This window comes from Candidozyma auris, chromosome 2 (assembly GCF_003013715.1).
Source record: "Candidozyma auris chromosome 2, complete sequence".
NCBI classification, from domain to species: domain Eukaryota; kingdom Fungi; phylum Ascomycota; class Pichiomycetes; order Serinales; family Metschnikowiaceae; genus Candidozyma; species Candidozyma auris.
Genome location: NC_072813.1, coordinates 1610805 through 1628224, shown reverse-complemented (window position 1 = coordinate 1628224; position 17420 = coordinate 1610805). Strand labels below are relative to the sequence as shown.

Here is a 17420-nt window from a genome sequence, read left to right as displayed (position 1 = left end):
CTGTGATTTTAGACGAAAAATTTTAGACTACCCTCTTCAAAAGTACTGTGTACATATTTCGCAGCCAGTTGTCTGTGGTGAGCAATTCTTGCAATTGTCGTTGACCAGAGGAACGAATATGAAAAGAAATGAAGGATATTATGCTACTCTATTCAACTTTCTCGTGGTACATTCAAATGCTTTGAAGAAATTTTATCCTATATTTTAGTGGCCCTGGTAAGACTTTGGAGGCTTGCAACGCTGTGTGGATGGGGGTTCTCGCTGCCAGTCGCGACATCGCCATCTCAGGCCTCACAGCTATTGCCCTCCTACTCACCTACTTCTTCCACCATGCAATTCTTGACCGCCAATATTATTTTATACGCCCGCATAGCGTTGATGCTATGGGTCTCATTCATGCTTGTGAAGAACCCTTTGACGCTTACAAATGCCAATTTTTCGCTTCTCTTGGGCCAGGCAATGCGCTTACCAACTGTTCAGGTGACCGCCTCCAATCCACTTTTCGGTCTTCTCGCCGTCTTCATCTCCACAAATGCTTTGAGCGATTTGATTCCCATTTTGTCTGAAAACACCGCATACTTCGAGACATACGTGCCTGTCAGATTGATGTTCAACTTCATCTTGGGCGCATTTTGCATCTTTTCCAACTTCGGCTTGATCGCCAACAACCTCGTCTTTACCTATGCATTCTTGGAGATCTGGCTTAACTTTTTGATCTACAACAACTTGAAGGATGAAAAATATAAACGCGTCAAGACCTATCTTGAGGAGCACGGCGAGGAGCTCAGAAGAACCGCAGATGCACAGGTAGTGCCTCTTTAAACATGACGAACTAACTTTGCGTGAAGTTATGCACTGTCCAGTTCAAGCTCTCCTCCACTTCAAATATATCTGTGAATGTCAATTGGAGAACGTTGGCTCCTTGCTGGTTCTGCTCAAGGTCCTCCTTGCTAGCGTATTTAGAAACGGTCAATTCGACGATTAAGTTGACAAAAATATCACCGGAAGTGACGTCAACCTCAACCAATAAATGCTCCTTGCTCAGGAGCTTCTGTAGTATAACTTTAAATTTCGAAAGCGGTTTCTCGACTGCTTTTAGAAATGGATTCTTAACTGGTTCACTCTTTTTGAGATTGCTGTATTTGTCCTCGATAATCTCATACGAAAACTTTTGCTCGTCGAGCTTTTTGTATATCTTGTGGATGATGGTTTGCATGTTTCTAACGTTGATTTCATGTCTGATATGTCCTATAAGGGGTCGAAGAATCAACGGATGCGAATTGTTTTGTTTCCATTTCGTAAACGACGTTGGGATTTTCTGTTTTAATTCAAGATTGTATTTGTAGTAACAGCACAACATGAGTTTGAGGAAAATCAATATTGCTTGTGCTTTTTCATTGTTTCTCGATGATTCCTTGTTGATGTTCTGATAAGCGTTCTCAAGCTCCTCCTCGTTGTTCTCATCAAAAATGACTGACTCAATCTCAATAACCATGTCGTGAATCTCAATAACAATCTTGTTCGCGATGATGGACACGTTGTAGTTGATGAGGTACTTTGCCTCCCTTATGAGATGATATAGTAGATCATCTTCAAAAAGGAAATATCGAGCCTTCTCTATCTCGTTTATAATTCTGTGCGGACTCTTGTCTTCCAAGGCACTTTTGTCGAAAACGGACTGGCCAGTCAACATGTAATCATCGTCAAACTTACTAAGAATCTTCACTCGCGTGAACTTATTCGACTTGATGCTAAGCTTGTGATTGCCTGTCATGATAGGACTGAAGCTGAGTTCTCCCGTTTGCTCGTCCTTGCGGAGTACAGCAAGTCCCTGGTCAAAATAGCTCGAGCCAGAGTCTCCATAACCGTATTTTACTCCAATGGCACGAGTCCCTGTGAGAGGATCTCTTACTCTAAAGAGCACTTCGTCATGACTCAACACCTCGTTGATCATATTCCAGTATGTGCGCTCGATATCCACTTGTTGTCTTAACAGGTCACCAGCGGACTCAAACAACGATTTAATGTGGTTCAAGGACTGGTATTTCCAGCCAAGACCGATGCTCTCGGCTTTTGATCTACTGGAAACTTTCGCATCCAGCTGCTGCTGATCATCGGCGTCCTGAACAAGTCTATCAGAGTTCAACGAGCCCAATGGAGCAATTTTGCTTAGATGGGGGGAGATGGTAGATTTTGTGATGGTTGGTTTCACAGCGGACATGAGCAAAGACACGAAGTCTAGCGAAAGAGATGTTTCGTTCATGGCGAAGTTGATGTGACTTAGAAGTTCGTATTTTTGTTTCAGGAAAAGCTGTGAAGCTGATGTTGACGTCTCCTGGGCGTCAGCTGTAACGGCCTCTTCTTCATTTGGCTCTGAATTGTTATTCTTTTCTGCAATTTCTAACTCCAACTGCTCCTCAGTGAGATTGAGGAAAGACTCTCTTTCCATCAAGATCCTTGGAATGAGATCTGCAATTGGAATTTTGTCTTCATCCTGAAGAAAAGGATCTTCAGCTGTTCCATAGACACTCGAGTCAAACCGGAGCCTCACGTTGTCTGGCTCTGACATTGATGATTACCTTGAGAGTTCTTAGATCTAATGTTTGGGTGCGAAATACCCAGTCCTCTGTATATATGCCATCAATACCACTACACTGACGTCTTGTAATTATGTTAATTAGATGATCTATTTTGTTTACTCCATGAAGTCGTCCAAGTCTCCATCCTCAATGGCTTGTAATAGTCCCATCTCGTCATCTCTCGACTCCAAGTTGTTCTTAGCCAACTCGGTCTTGCTATCGTCAGATGGGTATCTCATTGCCTTCACCGAATCGTTATGCAAGGACAAGCAGAAGCGAATTCTCTGATCAAAATCCTCCTGGGGCAATTTCGTTGAGTAGACATCCAACAACTCTTTGGACTTCATGTAGCTCTGCTCATGATTGAGGCTGGCTTCAATGACACCATCTCTGATTGCCTTGGAAACTATGTACTCTGTGGCCTCTTCAGAGTCTAGGTGCAATTTGATACAAATATCCTTCAAGGAGATCTTCGAGTAAGAAAGAGAAATGATTCTGATGCCTGTTTTGATGACATTCTGACGTAACCTGGACACCAAAGTGAAGTTGTCGTCCTTGACAAACACGGCTTCATACTTGTTCAACACTTCCTCGAAAAGCTTTAAATCTCCGAGACGTACCGCCTTGGTCACCTGCAAGTATGGTTCAAGGTTCCCACTAGTAGATTTGAATACTTTCAATTCTGGAATGTCACCCATCAACAACTCTATGATGATGTTCAATCTTGTGGCCGCTTGAAGGAAGCCAGCAGCCAATTGCGTTTGTGGGGCCTTTCTTATGGCAGCAACAACACATTCATGCGCCTGCGAGTAATCCAACTGGATGGTGTTGATTCTTGACAAATAGTAATAATATCTAGCCGCAAGTGCATTGGAAGCGTTACTTGGGAACACCACCTTCTCACACAAGTTGGAGGCCTGGTTAATTTCGTGCGTGAGCAAGTAGTTTCGTAATAATAAGTTGATCACCATGGCGGTGGTCTCATCATCGTGTCTCAATGTGGCTGTTCGTAAAGCCGCCAAAAGAGCCGGGCGCACCGAGTACAAGTCGCCACGTAACTCGTGTGTTCTGGCAATGTAAAACCACACCTTTGCCAGAGCAAAGTCCAAAGTTCTTCTATTGTAAGAGGCCAATAAGACAATCACCAGCTTGTTGAAGTTGTCCAACCTATCCAAGTCGTGCGTATCAAGAAGGAAAAGCTGTACAAGCAAATGGAAAAACACATTTATCTCTGGAAGCACATCTGTAGATGCTGCTGGGGGTTCGGCTTGATCCAGTGGCAGAGGCAACTGGTCCAAGAGGTTTTTTCTGGAAGGGAACTCCACAGGAAGCAGTTTGGCAATGACTTGGGCCAACGACGCTGGATCTTTGGCGACTTTACGTCTGATCCCACCCAAATCACGGTGCACTTTTGACACGTAACGATTGTCAAAATTGGCCGCAGCTTTTTGTAAGGATCCAAGTGCCAGTTCGATCTCTTCCACCAATGTCAAAGGTGTGGATTCTTCTTCGTCCTTCTGCGGGTTCTGGACCTTGGAGGCCACAACTGTGGAGGCCTCAGCCATTTCAACGTCAACAGTCATTACAAGGGGGGGGGTAAATAAGGGTTATGTGTTGGGGTTTTGGTGTGAGTAGATGGCGCTTACTATGCTAGTATATTGGTGCTTGTCGGTACGATATTGCCACTACCTTGCAAGTGCGCGAACCAGACATAGGAAGTATAGAGGTACAAGGTGAGTGAAGGTGGAGCGAAGACAGTAGGATCAATGGGTTTTACTGGTGTTATGTACGAAGGAAGCTTTCATGTTGAAAGTAAGGAAGCCTTCATATTTGAATTGCGTAGGAGACTTTCAGCTATATTTCTGGCTTGTGTGTGTTTCAGTAGGCGGATGAGCCTAACTAGAATGAAGCAGAATAGAGATTTCGCAGCCATTGCTAGTGATTGATGGCCATACTTAAAGACTAGCGTCTATTTATGACTTTTCGTATTTTGGAGCAAAAGCTTCAATTCTTCATATGTAACAGGATCTAAATGTCAGACTATCTACATAAGAACCGCCTCTTTTTTGATTACTTGATATTTTGCAGCCATTTGTAGAGGTCATGGAGAACGAAGGTCAGCACCAAAGTAAACCTTAGATTCTTTCTTATGATTTTCAGATCAGATATCAGTTGACACATAGTCATCAATTTACTCGTAACATTTACTCGAGTATATGTGACAATTAGAGATGTTGAATATGCCCCTGAAAAGTTACACCCTCAGAGAACGACATCAGTTGCTTTCTTCCACAATCCACTCTTCGACCTATGATGCTCACTTCAGTTTCCTTAAAAAGACAATTTCCTTGCTTACCTTCCTGGCAAAAACAATCCTTTCTTCTTTTCCTTATGGCACTGGCCACAACCACATGTGGCTGCGAAGTCCTCTAGCAGCCATCCCCAACACAACATGGCGACATCTAAATGCTGTTTAGTTATGGACCAAACACTCTTCAATTGACTCTTAGAATACCTTCGATCTATCAGTTTACAGTTTTTGTCCATCTGCTAATACTACCTCATTGTCTCACCCCAGCCCTGTATTGTTGGGTCTCCTGATATGCATCTGTTTAAGTGCATTATCAGTGGGCCGCGTTAGTAAGCGGAATTGGTACTACTTGACTTTTCCTCAATTGTTGTTCAATTGCCACTTCTACTTCAAATGGACTCTTCTGTGACTCCCTCTGTGCCCAAAACTCCAGAGTTAGAACCTGTTTTCCTCATCAATTTGAAGTTAAAGCCTCCAGCTCCGGTGTTCACCAACAAGACCAGAAACAAGGCATTGACCTTGGCCACTGTCGTGGACGGCTACATTTCGACCGTCAAAAACAAGTATGGCTTTGAGCTCGAAGCCAAGGAAATCACTGGTTTCGATGATATCACCACAAACATTGCCGACAACTATAATGAGTTGGACTGTAAGTTGTACGGGAAGACCCCGGAGGGTGCAGGCATCTACATCACTTACTACGGATTGATCAAGTTGTCGGAGGCTGTTTTGGCTGTGCTTGGAGGCAACTCAAACGCCTCTTCCTTTGAGGACGATTATGTCACCAGCAACCCTAGAATTCACTTCGATGGCGATGTCCCTGATAAGTACAAGTGGGCCATCCAGGAGAACTTGTTGGGCAAGGGCCGCTTCGTAAAGGACCCTTCAGGCACCTTGTATGTGCAATACTACGTCTACGTTGTTCGCTAGGTTTACAAATGACGACAAGTCTTGTTAGGTAGGATAAAGTTATTAAGTAAAGCATACACGCTGAACACTCGAGCCTCCCGCCGTGTCAATTTCCCAACTCTTGTAGCACCACCGCTCAGACAGGGCACGGCATGATGTAGGTAAGAAGGAGCAAACGAAGCAGCTAAGAGGCAGAAGATCACCCTTAGCAGCACAGGTTCGACTGGTTGTTAGTCAACGACTGGCCCCTCAAGTTGACGTTAGATTTATTGTTGTTGGCAGCGTTGTTGCCAGCGCCAGCATTGCTTGTCATCTGAGCCTTGATCTGTCTGGCCATGGTATAAAATGCTTGCTCAACGTTAGACGACGACAACGCCGACGTCTCCAAGAAAGGAATGTCCAAAGCCTCGGCAAACTCCTTGGCAGCGGTGTACTCCACCACCTTCTTGTCGCTCATGTCAGCCTTGTTACCAACCAACAACTTCATGACACCGCCCGTGGCGTAACGGTCAATCTCCTGCAACCACTGCTTCACGTTATTGAAGGATTCCTGGTCAGTGACATCGTACACAATGATGATGCCGTGAGCGCCACGGTAGTATGACGAGGTGATAGTTCTAAAGCGCTCCTGGCCAGCTGTGTCCCAGATCTGCAACTTGATAGTCTTGCCGTCGAGCTCAATGGTTCTGATCTTGAAGTCCACGCCAATGGTGGAGATATAGTCTTGCGTGTAGGTGTTGTCAGCAAAACGCAATAACAAACACGATTTTCCGACACCGGAGTCGCCAATCAACAACAACTTGAATAGATAATCGTACTCGTTATTCATTGTTTTGGATGTTGCACGAAGGTATGTGAACTAGATGGGAATTAAAATCTAAGGATATTATTCACACGTGATGCGAAGAAGAAAGCTGATGAGATGGAGTGGGGGCTATAAACAATTCTAAATGTGTGAGCTTGCCCCTGAAAACAGATGATGGTGATTGAGGTTGAGTAACGTGGAGGAGAGTTATCTTAGGAGTGAGGCGGTGCATGCACGACCCTTCCAGGCCGTGTACACTCGTTACACCACAAATGTAAAGAGTTGCTTGTTTAGGTGACAAAAAAAAATGTCTATTTCTTTAAACTTGAAAGGAGATTGAAGCACAAAATTGGAACTCGAGAAATTTGGTCGTATTTAATGTGGATGTGGCGGTGTCTATCGGTGGTTGCATAGAATCGCATTTTTATAGTGATGGTTGCAAACAGTGTATTGGAGTAACCAGAACGTACGAATTCGAGAAAACTAAAAGATCAGAGGAGTCTTTACTTGTACTGAAGTCAAATGGTGCACATTGTGCTTCCACATTTAATATTTTCGCTTATCGAGGCATTTAGTAGAAATCTCTCAGCTATGAGCTGACTTAAGTCAGTTAAGTGCCTTTGGCAGGCACACTTAATCTGCACAAATCATTCTTCAATAGTCTACATATCCTTATTGAGCTGGAGTGTCTGAGATGATCTCTCGTATAAATAGGATGTATGTCCACGTTTACCGTCTATGCATTAGCCGCATCACTCAACTCACCTTCTACACCCATCAAATGAAAACATTTCCATCCTTGCAAGTAAGAGCGATGCGACGTTATACCCTGGAACGAAGATACTTTATTTGTAGCTTTCAGCAGTGTCTGATTGGTCCAATTTGCGTTTTCTCTTGAATCCGGCTGATCTTGCGTTCTATCGTGATCAACAATGCGCCCCGGATATAGCGATTCTCACCATTTAAAATGCCCCGTCGACGGCACAACAACAAAAAAAAAAATTTGGAATTCGTCTTTCACAATGGCAACGTCCAAGAGGTTCATTCTGAGTGAGGGCCACCTGCGAGTACCTTTGTCGCCTCAGTGTCTTTGCTGGTTATCTACTCGTATTTGGCCGCTTCTTTCGCAACAGGTCTGGTCTTGGAACCCTTGGCCTTCTTCTTTGCAATTGCCACCATCTTCATGAACCAATACACATTCAAAACGTCCAAGGAGAAATTGAGAATGAGAATTGTGGCGGGCCAAAACATAGATGCCATATGTGCCACACGGTACATGTCGTAAGCTACAAGACCCACAGCGTAGAACCCCCACGCAATTCTCACCAGGAAAAACGTGATAAGCAAGAGAATACCGTTGATGAGGATGACCTTATCTGGGACCATCCCCGCGGGAAGGCGAGAGGAGAACCAGTTGATGTTGACAAATGGAGTGCTCAACTCGAAAAGCAAGAAAGCTGGCATCCACGGCATGCAATATGGCTTGACCAAGGCCACGGTAAACACATACAAGGCAGCGAACGCGTGCAACAAGAACCCCACGCCAAACAAGCGGATATACATCAAGCACACGATCAAGTCCCAAATAAAGTAGCCTATGGTGATGGCAGTGACAAAACCAGAGTAGGCGTTATAGCCAAAGATGGAACCGTAAGGGTCCGAGGCCCGGTTCTGGAAATGTTCATGGCCCCAAGCTGGAATGAGCGCTACAATTGATATGATGCACTGGACCATCGATACCACGTGAATGTCGAAGTTGAGCTTTGTCTTGTGGTTCAACCCGGTGTACGCTTTTCCAATTAGCGCAGTGGATATCGTGGGAGATAAGGCCTGGATAACACAGTAGAAAAGAAATGAGCCCACCACCTCGTGCCAGTGGGCAAGAAACAGCGACGAAGGGTTTGCCGGAAATGGTCTAGTCCAGGCTAGCGGGTCCTCGTATGCAACGAACATGACAAACTGTGAAGGTGTTGAGGATTGCAGTAGTTGATAAGTTGTTGGGTATCGACTCAGTTGAGGTCCCGAGTTCGCATCTGCAGAACCAGCATGTGGAGGAAGTGGGAAGATAGTAGAGATGGATGAATAGCAGAAAGGGCTGGGATTTTGGGAGTTGAAAGGGTACTTTGATTAAGAGAGTGATATCTTTGTAGAGATTCATGGGTTTCAATGAGTTAGAAATGGGTTTTGTGGTTTTAGGAAACAGATAAGCCTATTTCGCAGCCAAAATAACTCCAGTGATTCGAGATATGGGGACAGAAAGAGCTGTTTCAATGTTTTCGGAAATTCCATGCCTCTTTGAGTGGAAAAAGAGCCCGCCTCCTCTTTGAGCTGGTAACATAGTTTGCGATGGCTGTCGATTCATCAGCAGGCTCCAATTATCACTCAACATTGGATCATGGCCGATTTCGCAGCCATTCCAACACAAAACACTGATTCCCCAATAACATACAAAATCTATTTACATCAGGCCCAATCAATTAAGATTTTAAGTTGTTGTTAACAATCCCTGTAATGTTCCCTTGTGCCCCTGATTCGATGGCTGGGGGTAAAGGTCAGATTCCTTCCAACTTCTCCTCAGAGAAGTACTAGTCAGAATTGATACGTATGTTTGCTCGAAATGCAAGATCTCATGATTAGAGCCTTATCAGAGATTGCTGCTTTTTAAGAAATAAAAAAAAAAATAAATAAATAAACCACTTGCTGTGTTCTTGAATTATCCGACTCACTAAGCGCATACTCTTCCGCGGCTACGCTGACTGCGAACTTATCCCATACTCCACTATAATGTTGCTCAAGTTTTGCAGCACGGGCTTTGTTTGTGTTCCTTTTTGGCAAGGTCCTGAATACTGCTTTGTCTAGATAGTCTTTGTCTAGCTACTCAATGATTGGTGATACTTTTGATCACCAAAGCGCCTTGACTTGTGCAGATAGGCAGGTACTACACGTTCTATACGAGCAAAACACGCACACCACTTCACAATAACACCACATAGAATGCAACCAGAGTTTAAGCATTCACTTACCCTTTCATTCGAAAAAACCACAAAAGTCTCCCTCAATCGTATAGATACGGTAGGTTGCTGATTTGCCTGACCGTCGCTAAATGGCTGCAAACGACAGCCTGCATCTGGCCATGGGCCGGCCTTGGGGTGATCCCTGAACCCCAACCCCACAAATGACGTGTATTGGCTTTTCAAAATTCTTCTTTTTGGTAGCTTAAATCTTCCATAAAAAAATTATTCGATCGCCTACAACCCATGCTTAGAGCACTTCGCCTGGTGGGTTCTCTGCACAGGCGCTTCCACCACGGTGCTCAATTACGCACTCGATTTTTTCTCCAACTGTACTACTTTCAGCACAAATTCTACCACACCATCATGTCCTATCCATTGGTTTGTTTGGGTAACCCCTTGTTGGACTTGCAAGTCGACGTTGACGCTGAGTACTTGGCCAAGTACGATCTCAAGGCTGACGATGCCATCTTGGCTGAAGAAAAACACATGCCCATCTACGGCGAGGCTCTTGCCAACAAGTCGTTGAAGTTGGTTGCCGGTGGTGCTGCTCAAAACGCCGCCAGAGGCGCTCAGTACATCTTGCCTCCCAAGTCCGTTGTCTACTTTGGCGCTGTGGGCAACGACGTGTACCAGAAACAGTTGAACGAGGCCAACGAGAAGTACGGCTTGAGAACAGAGTACCAGGTTCATGAGGACCACGCTACCGGTAAGTGTGCTGCTTTGATCACGGGCCACCACCGTTCCTTGGTCACTGACTTGGCTGCCGCCAACCACTTCAAGGCTGCTCACTTGCAGAAGCCTGAGAACTGGGCCCTTGTGGAGAATGCTAAGTACTTCTACATCGGTGGATTCCACTTGACCGTGTCGCCCGAGGCCATTGAGTTGCTTGGTAAGCACGCTGCTGAGAACAACAAGGTGTTTTCTTTGAACTTCTCTGCTCCTTTCATTCCTCAGTTCTTCAAGGAGCCTTTGGACAACTCTCTCCCATATGTGGACTACGTCATTGCCAATGAGTCCGAGGCTGCTTCTTACGCTGAGTCTCACGGTTTGGCTGACATCAAGGACGACCTCGTGGCCATTGCCAAGGAGGTGGCCAAGTTGCCTAAGGTCAACACCAAGAGACTGAGGACCGTCGTTTTCACTCATGGTACCCAGCCTACCATTACTGTCACCTACAACGCTGACAACGACTCTTTTGACGTCAACGAATACACCGTGAGAAGCTTGGCAGAGGGTGCCATCGTCGACACTAACGGTGCTGGAGATGCTTTCGCTGCAGGCTTCTTGGCCTCTTTAGTCGAAGAGAAGCCTCTTGAGGAGGCCATCAAGGTTGGCCAATGGGCTGCCTCGTTGTCCATCCAGCAGGTTGGACCTACATTCCCATTCCCCAAGCAGACTTACAGCGCTTAAAGCGTGCTGAGGTTGGTTTCTACATCTACAGAGATGCATTCAACATGGCACTTTGGAATGGTTTAGTTTGTTAGAAAAAATAGATTGGGAGTTACGGTTTCATTTCAGAGGTCCCAAAGAACTATTTGCTTCTTTTGGCCTCATTGTATATACGCATTAATTCAACATTGTTGCCAGTATCGATTGTATCCATACATTAGAGCATCTCATCGCGACTCAGTCGAAAAAATGTAAGTAGACACCTCTTAGCCGTGTCAACACTTAGACTACTGAAATTCAAAAAGCATTTTTCGGGATGTCGGTGCTGAGAGACCATTACTACAGCTTAAGCTCCGACTTGCCCGAAGTAAGAATCAAGGCAGCCACGGCGCTATTGTCGGAGCTTCAGGCTGCAAACAAGAAGGAAGAATGGGACTACTCCTTGAACAGATTGGTAAAAGGTCTCACCACGTCAAGACAGGTGGCTAGATTCGGCTTTTCGATGGCCTTGACGGAATTGGTCCGTGAGCTTGTGTTGAAAGAAGACTACGATCTCTCGATTGAGTCGTTTCTCGATAAGTTAGTGCAAGTGAGCCAGACACTGAACTCGATGAAAGGGTCTGAGCTTAGAGCAGTTTTGTTTGGACGACTCTTTGGCTTCCAGGCTCTTTTGAATTCAAAGTTGCTATTTGACCAAAATGTGTCGTCCCAGGAGGCCATTGGCAAGTATGTGAAGTGCTTGGTGGAGTTGTCTGGCTTCAAACCGTGGTTGAGAGAAAGCGTAATGTTCACTTTGTGCCAGTTTGTTGCTTCGTACTTGCAATCGGAATTTTTCGATAAGAACGGGCTTGTTCATGTGTTGCAATGTGTGCACAATGAACTGTTAACGTTCACTGTGGAAGGTGTAGCAGTGTACCTCACGATCCCACAGCCCCTCAGATCCAAGACTGCCGCTAAGTTGACGAATGCTGATTCTGGTTGGAAGAATGGTGATCCCCTCAGCAAGGGCAATTTGCGTACCTTGGCTTTGGTCTTAAAAGACGCCGAGCCAGTGCTCGAGCAGACAGAAAGCAATAGGGACGATTCCAAGAGTAAGAAAGCGCAAAAGGCGAAGAGCACATGGAACCCACAGATTCCTTTTGTTTGGGAACTTCTCATGAAACACTTTACGTCGCAAGAAGATTGTTCTGATGATGAGGAATCCAGTAATGGTAAAAAGAGGAGGAAGCACTCCTCTCTGAAGCAAAAGAAGAAGGCTAAGGTCGAAGAGAGCAACTTGATACAGTTCAAAGAATTTTGGAACGCGGCTGTAGACGAGACTTTATTCGCCGAAAAAGCCTCTCCTGAGAGAAAGTACTGGGGTTTTGAAATCTTTATATTGTTTTACAAAAACATGCCCAGTGACCGTATAGATGATTTGTTCACACCAAATCTTATGAAATGCCTCAAAAACCACGCATCTCAGAGCAACCGATTCCTTAACAAGCTTACCACCAAGGTTCTCAATACCATTATAGAAGAGACTCAATCGGATATCACGAAGGTGATCCCCACTTTGAGGTGCATCATCAGCGAAAAACATGGAGGGGCATGGAATTTTGACCACATCACAAAGTCGAAAGTTACAGATTCTACCATCGGTGTGTTGAGCTACATTGAACATGTTGAATCCATTCCAACGAGTCGAGCAGAGTCTCTTGCGATGGAAATAAAAGACGTCCTCTTTGACCTTTTCAACGAGACTCTTAAGAAGCAAACTGCTGCAGAGCCTAGGGAAGGGGAGCAAGAAGGGGATATTCCAATGAAGAATTCGCATGACAGCGTTCTTAGGTGGATTTCAGACAAGCTTCTAGTGTTACAACGCAGTACAAAAAGATTTCAATTTTCCGATGTTAAATTTGTCGAAAGTTGCTTTGAGTTCCTTGTTGAGCATTGTTACTTCAAGTCGACAAAGAGAAAGAATGTTTCAACTAATATTAACAAGCTTTTGCAGGATAGACTTAACTCATTTCTTTCGCTTGTGATAAATGAGAAAAGGAAAGGCCACTGTTGGCCTTTATTCTGCGTCAAGTACATAAAAAAGCTCGAGAAAGATGAGCTGTTGAAGCCACTCCTTGAGCTCAATGATGAGTTATCTTTGGTGAGAACTCAAGCAATGGACCTTCTTGATGCCATCAAGGACCACGTGAAAAGTTCGGATACCACAAACAGTCCTCACCTTTGCTTCGAGCTTCTTTTCTCCATGGTGATTCTTCAATTGCTTTCAGGAGATGCCGAAGCAGTAAACGTCTTGCAAGAATTGCAGTCGTGCTACGAAGATTTCCTTTTGAAGCAAGAGGAAAATGAGTTCAAAACTCTGATAATTTTGACAGAAATCATCTTATCCTTTGTCACCAAGAAATCGCAATTGATGAAGAAACTCGCATTATTTGTGTGGGAGTCTCTTCTTTGTGCCAAAGGTCCCAATGGAACTATTCTTGTTGACGAGGAATGTCTCGAGCTTCTATTTGACGTGTTGAAGACGAAGGAAAACGAAGAGGGACTGCGGGAGTTGTTCGAAGGCGAGGATGAATTTGAAGCAGAGGATGATTCAGAGAGCGCCGAAAGTGAGGAGAGTGACAAGGAAGATTCTGATGAAGGGTCTGCAGGCGATGTCAGTGATGATTACGAGGCAAGCGACGATGATGAGAGCGATGTTCTTGATCTGACTTCTAAAGTCGAAAAGGAGACGACGATCAAGTTGGCTAAAGCTTTGGGCATACCGACTGCAGAGTCTGGAGAGGTCAAGTTCGATGAGATCGACTCGTTTGGCGATGACGACGAAGAAGAAGACTCAGACCTGATGGACGACGAGCAGATGATGGCGATGGATGACCAGCTAGCCAAGATTTTCAAAGAAAGGCGAGAGCTTCTTTCGGCCAACAGCACCAACAAGAAGAAGGCACAAGCAGCGTCTGCCAAGCAGTCAATTATCCTTTTCAAGAGCAGAGTGCTCGATCTTTTGGAAACCTTCTCCAAGGTCCAGCCACACTCACCTTACAATCTTTATTTGCTCCGTCCTTTGGTCCTCTTCATGAACACTACAAAGGACAAAGAAATGGGAGTTAAGGCCAACAAGATTCTCAAGACTCGAGTTAGCAAAGCCAAGGTCACCAGAGAGGAGTTCGAATTACACATCCCTACACTGAAGAAACGGGAAGCTTACTTAGAGAAGTTTCTTCAAGAGATTCAATGGCTACAAACACAAGCAGGTCGCTACTCTTCCCATCACGATCATGGCCAGGCATGTGGGCAGTCAAGTATCACCATCGCCAAAAGTCTTGTGGGCTTAGACGAGAAATATCTTGAAAAAGTTATTCGAGTGTATTCTCAATCACTTCTTGAATGGGCCACTGACCCAAAAAACAGGATTCAAACGTCCCACTTCTCCAACTTTCTCAGTTGGGTGAGTACTATTAGAGATCGCAAAGCGAGCGTCCAAGTCTAAGAGCTAGTGAATTTGACCGTGCGCGTAATTGTCATCACCAATAGAAATCGCTTCCCGCCAGTGCGCACCGAGAACCGAAAATTAAAGCTACACCTTCTAACACTTTTAAAACCAGATATTTAACCAGAAGTCGTCATGTCTGCCTACAAGCAAGCTGGTATTTCCTTGAACAGAGCCATGGCTATTGCCGCCAGAATGGTGAGAAACGCGTTGAAGAGCGACTTGAGGGTTGCTGCCGAGAAGAGAGGCAACTCTGACGTCAAGGTGACCAAGTTCGAAAACGGTGTTGCTGGTGAAGCCAAATCTTTGCACGAGAACAAATAGAGGCATTGGCTTTTTTCAGCACTCTCTGGTGTCGATTTCATGAACTTAACGAGGCTCACGGATATAGTCATGTCCAATTGCAATGGAGGACTTCAATAAAACTACTCGAAGACATTCCTACATGCCCATAACGTGGTGTTACCTGTAGTACCGTGTAATAAATATTCTATGTACAGCGAATCTTAGGACATATCCTGGCCATGACGCAATGCAGTTTCTGTGGCAAGTGTATTCTTCTCGTCCTCAAGCTCCTTGGAGAACTGTCCGATGAGCTCTGCTCGGATCTCGTAGGGCAAATCGTCGATCAACGATCGGATTATGTCCACTTCTGACCCTTCTTTCTGTCTTTTTTCTAGTTTTTCTGACTCGTGGTCAAGTTTCTCCTGCTCTTCGACTTCGTCTTCTGTCATGTGGTCCTCGTACTCTTTGGTACTCGACTCGTCCAATAACTTTGACAATTCCGATCCAGGATTGCTGAAAAGCTCCACAAAGCGGCCATGTTCAACAACCTTGCCATGTTTGCCGAGAACAATGACGTTCTCGGATTTGGAAATCGTCGATAACCTGTGTGCAATGGAGATGATGGTCATCTTCCCTTGAGAAGTCAAGTCTCTGAGCGTCTCATTGATGAGGCTCTCCGACTTGGAGTCTAACGCTGAGGTGGCTTCATCGAGGATAAGAATGGATGGCTTTTTTATAAGAGCACGAGCAATGGCAATTCTTTGTTTCTGTCCCCCTGAGAGTGAAGCACCACGGGAGCCGATCATTGTGTCATAGCCATCAGGGAACAATGTGATAAAATCGTGGCAGTTTGCCTGCTTGCAGACCTCTTCGACGTCATCCATCGTCAACTTGCTGATTTGGTGTGGTGTGAGACCATAAACAATATTTTCGAGGATTGTGCCCGAGAGAAGTATTGGCTCTTGCTGAACAATACCAATAACCTCACGCCTCAATTCTCTCACTTGAAACTCCTTGATGTTTCTTCCTCCAATAAAAATCTCTCCACTATTGAGATTGTAGGAACGGAGAAGAAGTGTTGCCACGGTCGATTTACCACAGCCTGAAGGCGCTACGAAGCATGTACTCGAGGACGCTGGAACAGTGAACGAACATCCGTCAAAAATGAGGTCCTTTGGTCGAGTTGGGTAGCTGAAAACAACATCCCTGAACTCGATACTATTGCCCAAGTTTGCTGGAAGCTTGTCACCCTTGACAGCAGGAACATCATTTTCGTGATCAATCAACTCAAAAAGCTTTTTTCCAGCTCCCGATCCCTTCATGAGCTCCATGTACGTAGTGGTTAAGCTGTAAAGCGCCAGGTTGAAGAGCTCAGAATACATGGTGAAAGCAACAACGTCACCGGTGGTCATCTGACCATTGATGATCAAATAAACACCCAACGCAATACATGACAAATAGCCACTGTGGTATAAGGAATAGATAGACACTGCGTAGTTTGACTGGGCCAAAGCCTCTCTTCTTGCAACGTTGACGACGTTACGAAGCTGCTCAGAGTACTTTGTGAGCTCTTTCTGCTCACCAGTGAAGGCTTGCACCAATTTCACCGAGTTGAGCGTCTCCTCGCTAGCCTTTGTGAGACCCGCTGTAGCGTTTTGGAGCCTAGTGGACAACGACCTGATCTTCTCACCATACCACACGGATCCAAAGGTGATAGGAGGAGAGATCAATAACATCACACCAAATAAAAGCGGATTAATGGAAAACATCATATATGAGCTGATAACTCCAAAAAGGAGATTCTTCAACCCGTCAGGAAGGTTACTAGTGATCGACCTGGAGACGACGTAGGCATCACTGGATAGTCTCGATATCAAATCACCCGCCTTGTGCTTATCGTTATCAAAGAAAGCTGAATCGTGTCTCAACAAATGCTTCATCACACGAAGCCTAAGTCTTGCCACTAGCCTTTCCCCAAGCACTTTCAACACCCAGATACGAGCCCAAAAGCACGCAGCACTAACACACATAAACGGAACCATCACCAGAAACACCGTGGAGTACTTATAGCCCCAAATGACCAAATCGCCATCGGCATCCTTGTCACCCGAGTTGAAAGCGTCGATGGCGGCACCAACCAATTTCACCGACGTTGTTGGGTACAAGACAGCGAAAAGAATGAACCCCAAAGCATATAAGAACAACTTCAAGTCTGGTCTGCCTAATCGCAAGATTCTGGCTATTGTCTTCATATTTTTCTTGAAATCGATTTTGGTATTCTTCAACTGCTCCTTCTCTTCGGCTCGTATCTGTTTCTTCCGAAGGTGTGCTATTTTCAAGTGCAGCTTCACCGACGGGCTATGTTCCAATTTCTGGACCAACTCCTCGGTTTGCTTACCTTTCTGCTCGGCCGAGAGCCATCTTCGTTGATAGAATTGTAGTCGAAGCACGCTCTGTGATTTGGCTACATCACATGGACGAAACGGTTCACGCCGAACAAGAGGCTGTTGCAAGATCCTTCGATTTGGCCCGGCAAAATGGAAATGCCTATAGCTCGGTAAACGGAAACTATTTTTCACAAGTAGGGGCCGCAACCCTAGTCCAATCATTTGGAGGGTCTTGGTGGCACTGGGGAAATGAA

The 17420-nt window shown here is 45.1% G+C and overlaps 9 protein-coding genes across 9 annotated transcripts; 4 read left to right on the top strand and 5 right to left on the bottom strand. All coding sequences in view use genetic code 12, as the record gives it.

The window, feature by feature from the left end:
- Positions 1 to 330: 330 nt before the first annotated feature.
- CJI96_0002205 (uncharacterized protein) lies at positions 331 to 822 on the top strand (the record flags this gene model as incomplete). Its single annotated transcript, XM_029035722.1, has 1 exon — positions 331 to 822. The coding sequence occupies one exon, from the start codon at positions 331 to 333 to the stop codon at positions 820 to 822; it is 492 nt and encodes a 163-aa protein (XP_028890964.1).
- Positions 823 to 832: 10 nt separating this feature from the next.
- MED17 (Med17p) lies at positions 833 to 2569 on the bottom strand (the record flags this gene model as incomplete). Its single annotated transcript, XM_029035721.2, has 1 exon — positions 833 to 2569. The coding sequence occupies one exon, from the start codon at positions 2567 to 2569 to the stop codon at positions 833 to 835; it is 1737 nt and encodes a 578-aa protein (XP_028890963.2).
- A 126-nt stretch (positions 2570 to 2695) lies between these two features.
- RPN3 (proteasome regulatory particle lid subunit RPN3) lies at positions 2696 to 4162 on the bottom strand (the record flags this gene model as incomplete). The annotated part of the gene is made up of 1 exon (XM_029035720.2): positions 2696 to 4162. The coding sequence occupies one exon, from the start codon at positions 4160 to 4162 to the stop codon at positions 2696 to 2698; it is 1467 nt and encodes a 488-aa protein (XP_028890962.1).
- A 1121-nt stretch (positions 4163 to 5283) lies between these two features.
- On the top strand, positions 5284 to 5820 carry CJI96_0002202 (uncharacterized protein; the record flags this gene model as incomplete). Its single annotated transcript, XM_029035719.2, has 1 exon — positions 5284 to 5820. The coding sequence occupies one exon, from the start codon at positions 5284 to 5286 to the stop codon at positions 5818 to 5820; it is 537 nt and encodes a 178-aa protein (XP_028890961.2).
- Positions 5821 to 6004: 184 nt separating this feature from the next.
- YPT1 (Rab family GTPase YPT1) lies at positions 6005 to 6628 on the bottom strand (the record flags this gene model as incomplete). Its single annotated transcript, XM_029035718.1, has 1 exon — positions 6005 to 6628. One exon carries the CDS (start codon positions 6626 to 6628, stop codon positions 6005 to 6007), a length of 624 nt encoding a protein of 207 aa, XP_028890960.1.
- A 1077-nt stretch (positions 6629 to 7705) lies between these two features.
- Positions 7706 to 8557, bottom strand: CJI96_0002200 (uncharacterized protein; the record flags this gene model as incomplete). Its single annotated transcript, XM_029035717.1, has 1 exon — positions 7706 to 8557. The coding sequence occupies one exon, from the start codon at positions 8555 to 8557 to the stop codon at positions 7706 to 7708; it is 852 nt and encodes a 283-aa protein (XP_028890959.1).
- Positions 8558 to 9981: 1424 nt separating this feature from the next.
- ADO1 (adenosine kinase) lies at positions 9982 to 11028 on the top strand (the record flags this gene model as incomplete). Its single annotated transcript, XM_029035716.2, has 1 exon — positions 9982 to 11028. One exon carries the CDS (start codon positions 9982 to 9984, stop codon positions 11026 to 11028), a length of 1047 nt encoding a protein of 348 aa, XP_028890958.2.
- Positions 11029 to 11323: 295 nt separating this feature from the next.
- Positions 11324 to 14818, top strand: CJI96_0002198 (DNA-directed DNA polymerase; the record flags this gene model as incomplete). Its single annotated transcript, XM_054702078.1, has 2 exons — positions 11324 to 14447; positions 14625 to 14818. The coding sequence occupies 2 exons, from the start codon at positions 11324 to 11326 to the stop codon at positions 14816 to 14818; spliced, it is 3318 nt and encodes a 1105-aa protein (XP_054558053.1).
- A 182-nt stretch (positions 14819 to 15000) lies between these two features.
- MDL2 (Mdl2p) lies at positions 15001 to 17388 on the bottom strand (the record flags this gene model as incomplete). The annotated part of the gene is made up of 1 exon (XM_029035714.2): positions 15001 to 17388. One exon carries the CDS (start codon positions 17386 to 17388, stop codon positions 15001 to 15003), a length of 2388 nt encoding a protein of 795 aa, XP_028890956.2.
- Between the last annotated feature and the right edge of the window lie 32 nt (positions 17389 to 17420).